Here is an 11,255-nt window from a genome sequence, read left to right as displayed (position 1 = left end):
TTAAGGTGGCAAGATTGTTTTGTTACAACAAATGAGAAATAGCTAGCTATATATCCAGTCTCCAGTACTTTATTACAGAAAATACCTTTCCAGGTAGGATACCAATGTCATCCTATCAGAAGAGAGAATTTGTGGAGGATACATGACAAACAAGTGAAATTGGAAAACTGTTACTTGGAACTGGACCACAAGTTGATTTGTGAGGTTCTCTCTCCTGATTGGATGACATGTGTTTTCCTGTTACAAGAGCTGGAGACTTTTATCACTGATCACTATCAGGACTCAGGAGAATATACAGTAGAGCTTTAACTTTTTAACAGAAACTTTTGTTTTAACCAAATCATTTACAGCACCTTTAAAATAAATATGCTCACCTCTATTCAATTACATTCATGCTTCATAAATTAAATAACAATTCAAAAACAAAATGAAGCAAAAAAAAAAAGAAGAAAAAAAAGAAAAAACGTGGGGTACTGTCAATGTTTTATTTTACAGCCCATAATGTATACGAGCCATTTACTGGCAGTGTACATAATAGAAAGCATGGTTAAAGGGGAAAACCTAGTCTTATTTTACAGCTTCCGATTCTGGTTAAAAACTACAAAAGGGTAAAAACATGGCAGCTCAGCTGGCCCAAGTTTGACCTATACTGTGATGTAAGCGCCACAGCTGCAGCTAATTAAACGAAGAATGGGTCATGGTCATGGGTGTGTTAAATGTAGCTGTACCAATGTACAAACATTGTACAACGATGTCCATGCTTGCACATCGCCAGACCAATATCCAACACACCCATTGTTAATGTCATTGGCTGCAGCAATTGCATTTCGTACTAGCCTACCACATTCGTCCTTCTGTAATGTTTAACCTGTAGGCACAAACTACAAAATCGGACTAGGGTTTAATGCACCTTTATTACTGTACGTTAATACTTCCTACTCGTGTTCTTGACACAAATATACCCCTGCTTACATAAAACAGCATTGGGAAGGTTCCTTTCAGAAGCTCTAAAACAGTAGCCAACTGAACACTAGAACATAGTGATGCATTTAGATGCATTTGAATTACTGACTCCAATTTATGCAGCATCATGTAGGAACACCATTGACCTATTCCACAGAATGAGAAATTATCTATAACAATTTGAACCAGTTGAACCCTATCCTGGGGGGGAACAGTAGCCACAAATCGAGCTTAGGTGTCACAAAGCGACTCATTCATTGTGAGCTTGTAGATGTTGTTGGCTATTTTTGGCGTAGAGAGGGATAAAAAAAACTGTCCAAGTACAGAGCCAACTCAGGTCTAGTTTACCAAGTCTAGAGGGTTTAAGTAGTTATCTACAGTTAACTCATTGAGTGCCTATCCCGAATTAGTTCGGGATATATGATCGTATCACAGGGTGCCTATCCCGAACAAGTTCGGGATATAAAAAAAAAAAAAAAAAAAAAAAAAAATTTTTTTTTTTTTTTTGAAAAAATGTTTTTTGAATTTTTTTTTTTTTTTTTTGGACCCCATCAAATCTGGTGAACATGATTTCAATCGCGATTTTGCATGTTCCACCCCCATACAACCCCATCTAACATACAGGGCAGCCATTTTTGTTTACATTACATGTAAAACATAAGGGCGATTATCTCAAGAATGCCTGAACGGATTTCCAATCGGATTTTTTTGTTTGAAAGCTGTGAACAAACTGCACAAATCCACTCTGGATTGCATTGGATTTTTCAGAGCTCATTCTTCTCTGTTTTTTTCCCATGCATGAGGTGTGCAAGGTTTAATCATGGCTAAGTTGACGAAAATAAGGCTTCTAAAATGCTTGGTAGCCAATAGCTAACTTCAAGCTAACTTCATCCTCTTCCTGTACATGCAGTCATGCACAAAGGAAAGTGTTCAGGCAAGTCATGGCTGCAGGGCTTCTGCATATACCAGCATATCTCTATGGGATTTTCTCTGGCCACTGGGCGCCCTCTAGTGGTGAAAGGGGTGGCACTAAATGAGTTAAGCAGCCATCACTGGTGAGAAGTCCCATTTTATTTTAGAAATACTCCACCACTCAAGTCCATTACATACCAGGTGGTTTACAATTGTTTGAACCACCTGGTTACACTAGATGTAGATTATGGTTTCAACGATAGATAATTGTGCTGGGCTGTAAAATAAGACATAACTGCAATCAGAACAAGTCTCAATATCCTAAGCTTGTCTTCACAGCCTAATGCAGTCAAATTAAAGCTTGCTTAGCAAAATTGCGACCTATGAAAATTCCCTCATTCCCTCTGCAAAAAGCAACACTTGAATAATATTCTCACAGCACACGATGGGTGGGATGGCAGAATAACTGTCCTTTATGGCACATTTAATATGTATAAACTAAATGAAGTAATTTAATCCCAGCACCAATGCTGCATAAATTGAAGGATGGATAGATGGATAAAATGTTTTCTTTTTACCAGTTTGCATTGATTCCAGAGCTAACGAGACAATGTATTAAAACGGCAGCTTCATAAAAATTAAATAAAGTCAGACATATTCTATTCTAATGGTTATTGTAAGTGACGGCCAGTACTGAACCAAAACAGAAAATCAGAGTTGACAACCTAAAGTGATAAGAATATGTTGATTTGCACGTAAATCCCTTTCAGAGGCATGTTGAATAGTAAAACCTTGAACCTAGTCACCCGCCAAACACCCATCCCTATCAACACAAAGCTTTAAAAGGGTCACCATGCCTAAAGTACATTTTCTACACTACCACTGTACTGTTCATTCATCGGATCGACAATTGATAACTCACTGCCATTTTATCGTGATGTTACTTGTATGTTTAACATAAACAAAGCTTCAACTGCAAATGAGCAAGCAGTAACACAAGGTTCCTCTTCCAAAGAAGGTCCCTGGAGTGGAGGTAGATGGAAACTATACAGACTGAATAGAAGGGGAGTTTCAACAATTCGCTATGTTGTGTGATGTTGCGTGATATATATAGGTTGATGCAAGAAAAGAAAAAAAAAAGAAGAAAAAAGAAAGAAAAGCGTAACCATAGTTATCCTCAGCATAATGCTCACGTTTGGGTGGTCCAACTGTACGTCTTTCTTGATGAAGTTCTGTGGCATCCAGGTGGTGATGGTGGAGAGGTGAATGTGACGAGGGACTGTCTGAGCGGAGTCATGCAGACAAATGTGTGCGCAGGGGAATACGGTCGGTATGATGTAAGGCTACAGGAGGACGTGCAGTGGCAAGCCTCACGTCTGGTGCACCTCATGAAACATCAGCTCTCGCGGGATACGAGTCTCTGCGCCGTAAAGCTTGCCGGCTCGTTTATGGAAGGCAGCGACGTTCGTCTTTACTACCTCGTCAAAGAACACAGTGGCTAACTGGGAGTGGAGCAAAGAGCGGAACTCAAAGGAGATCTGTTTAAGATAGGACAGATTTCAACAAACAGAATCAACATTTAGTATAAAATGATAGAAGGGAGATAAACAAATAACAGACAAAGAGATACTTGAAGCAAGCACCGAAAATTAGCCTACTCACAGAAAAGTCCACAGTGCAAGTGCGCGGATAGCCAGGAATGCCAGGGCTGAAGCGCCATATTGTCTCCAGATGATTGAAGAGTTTTCCATCGGTACAAACTGCCTGAAAACACCAAAAGAACAAACTGTTACTACATTATGTCAATGAGAAACTGTTTTACTGAACACACCACACAAGATATTAATTTACGGGATAGTCAAATTCGCAAATGCTAATAATGACACTTACTTTGACAAGATGGGGTCGGACACTTGTGATCATAGATGTGTATCTTTCTACCACTGGTGGGAAGCCCACTTCAAGTTGTGCTTTGGAGTGGCCTGTTCTTCTCATGATGGTCTGAGACTTCTTGCACCATGGCACAAAGTGCTTGTACTCGTCCACATTGTTCACCACATCATACATCTCCAGCATGGAGTACCTATGACAGTCAATATAGAGTGACGAAGAATGGTAAGACCCGATACATTCTTAACGTGATTTCAAGAACAACTGCTGTTATTGGCCTGTACTGTGGCAAATTACCCAAGTATCCTACGCTCCGAATACTCCTTCCTTTTGTTGGTGAAGCCCATGAAGCTTCTGCTTTGAGGAGCAGCTGTCATCGTGTCCCAGTCCTGAAGGCAAAGCACTCTGGGAGTCCTGGTCATCAGAATGCCACATGATGACAAGTGTCTAAAAGTGAACAGGAAAAGTCAAATAAACCATGTTCTGGAACCAGTACCACCACTCACCATATCCCCCCCATGACAAAAAGAACAACCCATTACATTCCAGCTCCCTTTACCTCAGCATAGATAACATACAGGTCCAGCAGGGAATAGAAGGTCCCTGCTGTGTTTCAGAGCATGCTGGTATTTTCTGAGTAATGGCCAGCATACTGTATGAATGGCACGCAACGTGACACCCTCTATGCTACTAGTACTTCCACCACTTAAGAGTTTGTAATAAATGGCTCCTGGAAGCTGGCTCACACACACTACTAATTTCTGCCCAACACGTCTTTAAAATATGAGAAGCAGGGCTACCTACAATTCCTTTGCAGTTCAACTGGAGACTAAATGATAAACAAAATAATCAAGATAATTACAGCCAAACAATAAATGAATGTATGTTTGTATGTGTATGTACACACACACACACACACACACACACACACACACACACACACACACACACACACACACACACACACACACACACACACACACTGTGTGCAATTAACTGGGGAAAGCCATATTTAAGATGTGAGTTTTGAGAGGATTGGAGGTTGGGTGCTTCTCTGTGGTATTGGGAACTGGGGGGAGTGCATTCCACAGGGTTGGAGCACCAAAAGAAAAAGGGGGACTGCCCATAAGTCCGAAGGTTCATTAGTCTGAAGGTTCATTAGTCCGAATTTAGCCAGGGTTACTGAGGTTAGGGTCAGAGTTAGGCATGGTATTCTTAACAAATTCGGACTAATGAACCTTCGTTCAATGCATGCACCAAGAAAAAGCCCCATTTAATAGCCCAGGTATGGCACTTGGTCTTGGGGACCTCGAGGAGGTTGGGGTTACAGAGAAGACCAGCATTTTAGTTGCAGTCACAACAGAGTGTTTCACTGGGAAGATTTGTCCAAAAAACGTTTCAGTGACAGTCTGGCATAGGGATGGGACGATATGAAAATGTCACATCACGATTATTGTGACAAAAGAAATCGCGATTTACGATATCACGATAATCAAAATCCATAATCCTGGGGTGGAACATTTGCCAAAAAATAGCCGATCTACAAGCTCACAATGAGTCACAATGTGACGTGTTTTGAGCTTGCAGATCTGCTATTTTTTTTGGCAAAGACATTTGATAGAGTGAAAAAAAAGACTGTATCAACTACATAAATTAAATCTCCATGATACGATTATCGTGAGTGTTTTTTATCACGATAAACGATAATATCGCTTACCGTCCCATCCCTAGTGTGGCAGCATGTGGATCTCACCTGATGTTTTGTCTCATACGTTCTCTGGTACACACTGGTCGACAGCATCGAGGGGAGCCCACCGTGGCGAGCTCCAGAAACTCGCTGAATGTTCTCACACCCATGGGCAACCGCCTGGCACCGGTCGAGACTGCCATCAAAACAACCACAGGTTCAGGCCTTCAGGAGGACCGAGATGCAGCAGAGAAACCAGTCTGATCCAGGAGGACCAGGTTGTGGGATACCAGGGTCTGTGAGACAAAAATGTGAACTAATTGACATACAGTGACCAGTTGTGACACACAGTAAACAGTTGAAGTTAAAACAAACTAGCTGACATACAACAGATTAAGTTAAACTAGTTGGCAATTTGGCATACACTAACAGTTTAAATTGAACTAGGTGACATATGGTAACAGCTGGTAGTTAAACTATGTGACACCCAAAGTAACAGTTTAAGTCAGACCAGATGGCACACAGTAATAAAACTAGATTACATAATGTCACAGATTAAGTCAAACATAGGTGACATTCAGTAACAGATCCAATTAAAACAGGGAGACATACATAACAGTGTATAAGTTCAACTAGGTGACATACAGTAACAGTTTTAAGTTAAACTAGGTTTCTTAATGTAACAGTTTTCAGTCCAAACTAGGTGATATAACAGATTTCGTTATGGACTTAATGTACACTGTCAGAGTTAATGGGGAAACCTTGAAATGTAAAAAAGTTTGCGAAACACTGCGTTAACCTAGGAGACACACACCCACACACACTGATAAAACAGCTGACATACAGTAACAGATGACAGTCCAACGTAACGCGGTGACCCTGGCGCCAGTGCCAGTAGCTACATCTAGCCAGCTAGCTGCTGCTAACGTTGTTAGATTCCAGAAGAACAACAAGTTCCAAAAAAACAAACGCGACCTGCTGGGGCCGCGTCCTGTCGGTTCGCCGAGGCCCTTATTTCATTCCATGGCTGTGAAACACGCGAAGACGAGGTCGAATGGACGACATTTGCGGCATTACGTCTTTCTTGAGTGTTTGTCAAGGCTGTACGACTCGACCTTCTGCGGCTAAAAAAAAAGAAACGCCGGGCGGCGGTGAAGAAGCACAAAGGTTCCTTTCTCCAATCCAATGTAGTTTGGTTTATTCCAAACATAGCTCCGCTCCGCATGTACAATGCTGCCCCCTACTGTGTAGGAGGACCATTCAATCAGTGGTGGGAAAGTACTCAAACAAAGTGTTTTAACTTTTAAAGTAAAAGTAAAGGAAAAGGTGTATCATTCAATACTGCAATGTAGATAGATATACTCTAGTACAAGTAAAAGTCCGAAATTAAAAATACAAAAGTATTAGTATCAAAATGTACCACAATAAAAGTACTCATTATGCAGAATGTCCCAAAATAGCTCACAATGTGGGCTTGTAGATCTGCTATTTTCACATTCCCAAAATGTATATGTAGGGTTGAAGTGGATGTTTTATACTAATAATCAAAATCTACAAAGTAACTAAAGGTTTTCAAATAAATGCAGTGGAGTAAAAGAGATTAAAAGATGAATTCGCTTCATCTGTCCACTAAATCTATTATTAGATCACACACCGCACTCCACACATGTTTTAACTCATGGACCCGTGGACCCGATTTTACAAATGTTTTCTAAATCCTTAACAGTCCTAATAGTCCAGTCATTTTAGGGTTAGACCTAGAATAGCCTCGGAAACCCAGACTTTTATTTTGGCGATAGGAAAGACCTAGAACAAATTGCAATAGTAGCAAACTCAACTGATTTTGTATCCTCATTATGTCCTTAGTGAGGGAAAAAAGTCCCAAGGAATCCCACCGGGGCAAAGTTTTGAAAACGACCTATCTACCTTCACTTACTATACACTACAATATAAAGGAAAAAAATACTGAAAGAAAATCTGCTTTAAGTGGGATGTGAGGGGTCTAACTAGGGGTTTGTCATCATGCTGAATCCATTGCAGGCATTTGTTTTGCACAAAAAACATTCTGTGGGCTAGAAATGGCCTTAGAAAACAATACACGTATGGGTGCGTTTTCATGTTAGTCGGAGGCCTTAGGGTTTTTTTTTTCTCGTGCTAATCAGTCTAAAAGTTCAAAATTTTGCACAGATGTAGCTCAGGGCATGCTCTAATGATTTAGCTAGGGCGCCCGAGTCTGCAACATTCGGGGTCGCCACAGCGGCCAAATCAAGTTGGGCTCCCATCGACTTTAGTGATGAAAAGTGATGAGTCATCACTTTTCAGAGTTTTGTTGGTGCTGTGGCGACCCCGAAGGTCGCAGACTCGGGCGCCCTAGCTAAATCATTAGAGCATGCCCTGAGCTACATCTGTGCAAAATTTTGAACTTTTAGACTGATTAGCACGAGAAAAAAAAACCCTAAGGCCTCCGACTAACATGAAAACGCACCCATACGTGTATTGTTTTCTAAGGCCATTTCTAGCCCACAGAATGTTTTTTGTGCAAAACAAATGCCTGCAATGGATTCAGCATGATGACAAACCCCTAGTTTGACCCCTCACATCCCACTTAAAGCAGATTTTTTTTCAGTCATTTTTTCCTTTATATTGTAGTGTATAGTAAGTGAAGGTAGATAGGTCGTTTTCAAAACTTTGCCCCGGTGGGATTCCTTGGGACTTTTTTTCCCTCACTAAGGACATATTGAGGATACAAAATCAGTTGAGTTTGCTACTATTGCAATTTGTTCTAGGTTTGGACAAATTTTGGCCTAAAATGACTGGACTATAAAACAATCTACTAAAATAATGGTTAAAGACAGTGGTTACTGGTTACGTAAAATCTAAAGTGACACAGATGCTTTCCTTAAAGCTGCCACACGATGTCGCCATTTCACCCAACGAGGAAAAAAAAAAAAACAGCCCGCCACGCCTGCAGGCGGACCATTGTAGAGTCGTAGCCCTGCATCATCAGACAGACATTGGATACGGACAACAACACAGGTCCGTGAAATGAGCAGAAAGAACGTTTCCGGTCTGGGCGCTAGCAGAAATAAGCCAGGCTCCAGCCTTCAAAATAAAAGTGCAGTAAATAATGTATATTTAAAAGACACAAATGTATTTAAAAGATGAGTATATGATGTATGTCTCTATACTAGTGTACTTCTAATTGTCCTAACACATTTTCCAGGTTCTTTCAGATTGAAATTCGTGGAATGCGAGCTATTAAAAGCCATTTAACAAAATTAATTCCATTCCAATTCAATTCGTTCTACTGTAATCCCATAAAAGAGCTATCATAGGCTAGAGCAGGGGTTTATCTGTTTATTTTGACAGGACAGATGCAAAGTATGGTAGGCTACTATATTAATGTAATTAATGAAAATATACCTGTAACAACTCACCATAAAAGTGTTATATAAAAATACTCTGTTGCAAGTAAAAGTCACAGAATTCAAAATATACTTGAGTAAAAGTACAAAAGTATTGGCATTAAAATGTACTTAAAGTATCAAAAGTAGGACTACTCATTGTGCAGAATTCCCATTTCAAGTTTTCAAATGTTTAAATAAATATCTTTTGAAAATAGCAGATCTACAAGCTCACAATGCGTTGCATCACAACGCATTGTGAGCCTGTAGATCTGTTATTTTCAAATTAAAATTGAGTACACAAAGTGCCGTTTTCAGAATCTAGTTGGCCCTGGACAGCAGACGTCTATTTGTGTCGGCACTTTGGACACATGCACGCGGGGAGATCTGCTCTGCCACACTGCACTCTCCACTAAGCGGGAGAGGCGTAAAATCAATTTCTGTTGACATTTTCGGACATTTTCTGACATTTTCAGACTCTTGTTGGCCCTGGAGAGCAGACGGCTCTTTGTGTCGCCAATTTAGAGATATGCACGCGTGCGGGGAAACCTCCTTTATCACACCACACTCTCCGCTAAGCGGGGGAGGCGTCCCCTCAATTTCTGCTGGCTTTCCAGTGCAGCCACCCGCTCAAAAAAGGGTAATTTTCGGAAATTTTCAGACTCTAGTTGGCGCTGGAGAGCAGACAGCTCTTTGTGTCGCCACTTTGGAGACATGCACGCGTGCGGGGAAACCTCCTCTATCACGTCACACTCTCTGCTAAGCGGGGGAGGCGTCCCCTCAATTTCTGCTGGCTTTCCAGTGCAGCCACCTGCTCAAAAAAGGGTCATTTTCGGACATTTTCAGACTCTAGTTGGCGCTGGAGAGTAGACGGCTCTTTGTGTCGCCACTTTGGAGACATGCACGCGTGCGGGGAAACCTCCTCTATCACGCCACACTCTCCGCCAAGCGGGGGAGGCGTCCCCTCAATTTCTGCTGGCTTTCCAGTGCAGCCACCCGCTCAAAAAAGGGTAATTTTCTGAAATTTTCAGACTCTAGTTGGCGCTGGAGAGCAGACGGCTCTTTGTGTCGCCACTTTGGAGACATGCACGCGTGCGGGGAAACCTCCTCTATCACGTCACACTCTCTGCTAAGCGGGGGAGGCGTCCCCTCAATTTCTGCTGGCTTTCCAGTGCTGCCACCTGCTCAAAAAAGGGTCATTTTCGGACATTTTCAGACTCTAGTTGGCGCTGGAGAGTAGACGGCTCTTTGTGTCGCCACTTTGGAGACATGCACGCGTGCGGGGAAACCTCCTCTATCACGCCACACTCTCCGCCAAGCGGGGGAGGCGTCCCCTCAATTTCTGCTGGCTTTCCAGTGCAGCCACCCGCTCAAAAAAGTGACATTTTTACTTGGCAAAGGCAAAAAGATGTGAGTAGGGATAATAAGTGGAAATGAGAATGAGAATGATGGAAATTAAAATGACTTGCAAAAAAATGTTTCATGTGTTTGTCCTATCTTGGAATACTCCTTTGGACTTTGGGATTCAGGTAACTTAACAAAAGGTGTAAGTGTGCATGAGAGAGATATTAGATATTTTCTGTGAGTTTACAAATTTGCTTTAACTAGCCCTTACCCGTTAAAGATATGAGCTCCGAAATGATGTGCAGTGTGTGGATTATGGGATGTGCACTGTGCACACAATATGTGAGGGATGGAAAGTAACTTTAACTGGAGCTTGCATGCTAATATGTAGGAGCATGTAAATACCCGTTCCATTTAACGGCTACAGAGATACTGTGTACCGATCTGCATGATTTTGGACAACAATTTTTTGGGTTTGTGTGTGATTGTGCATGGCCTGAACAACAGCGCCCCTCCCTTAACATGTGTGGTCACAAAAGGTACTGTAGGCTAAATAGATATAGATACACCATAAAAATGCTATTATACAGCATACGATTTGTGAAAGTGACAAACGGGCTTCACAGTTATGTCAGGTGTGTTCATATGCTGATGGTGATGCGATTTCAGATCAATTGCTCCAGCCACCGAGGAGAAACGCTGAGACAGACAGACACTCACTCAGACATTCGCAAAATTATAGTTTAGATGGAGTTGGAAGCATATTTTAAGTAAGATGAGCTCAGCTTTTCACATTCTGAAAATACCTGCCATTTCCCTTGGAGTAGTAACAGAAAAAATAATAAAACAGACAAACAATGGTATATTGGGGGAACTTATTAATCTTTCTCAACACAGACGTGTTGAGAAAGATCAGAAGTGAAGTGCGCCAAAGAAAAGGCCGCATGAAGACGAGATTCAGGCTTTGATGCTACTGCAAAAGCAGTATAAAGAGAAAGACACAGAAAGTAAAGTTTTAACAGGATTCATTCAATGTATTAAAGCTAGCCCCCTTA

The 11,255-nt window shown here is 41.4% G+C and overlaps 1 protein-coding gene across 1 annotated transcript; it reads right to left on the bottom strand.

The window, feature by feature from the left end:
• Nucleotides 1–3,245: 3,245 nt before the first annotated feature.
• On the bottom strand, nucleotides 3,246–6,394 carry coq10a (coenzyme Q10A; the record flags this gene model as incomplete). The annotated part of the gene is made up of 6 exons (XM_080733096.1): nucleotides 6,297–6,394; nucleotides 5,519–5,748; nucleotides 4,063–4,212; nucleotides 3,766–3,958; nucleotides 3,538–3,639; nucleotides 3,246–3,413 (listed from the first exon to the last, which is right to left on the bottom strand). The coding sequence occupies exons 2-6, from the start codon at nucleotides 5,653–5,655 to the stop codon at nucleotides 3,246–3,248; spliced, it is 750 nt and encodes a 249-aa protein (XP_080589222.1). The 5' UTR covers nucleotides 5,656–5,748; nucleotides 6,297–6,394.
• Between the last annotated feature and the right edge of the window lie 4,861 nt (nucleotides 6,395–11,255).

Source organism: Nannobrachium achirus (genome assembly GCF_963921795.1).
Source record: "Nannobrachium achirus genome assembly, chromosome: 9".
NCBI classification, from domain to species: Eukaryota; Metazoa; Chordata; class Actinopteri; order Myctophiformes; family Myctophidae; genus Nannobrachium; species Nannobrachium achirus.
Note: the sequence above shows the minus strand (reverse complement) of the source record. Positions and strands in the feature narration are given on the sequence as shown.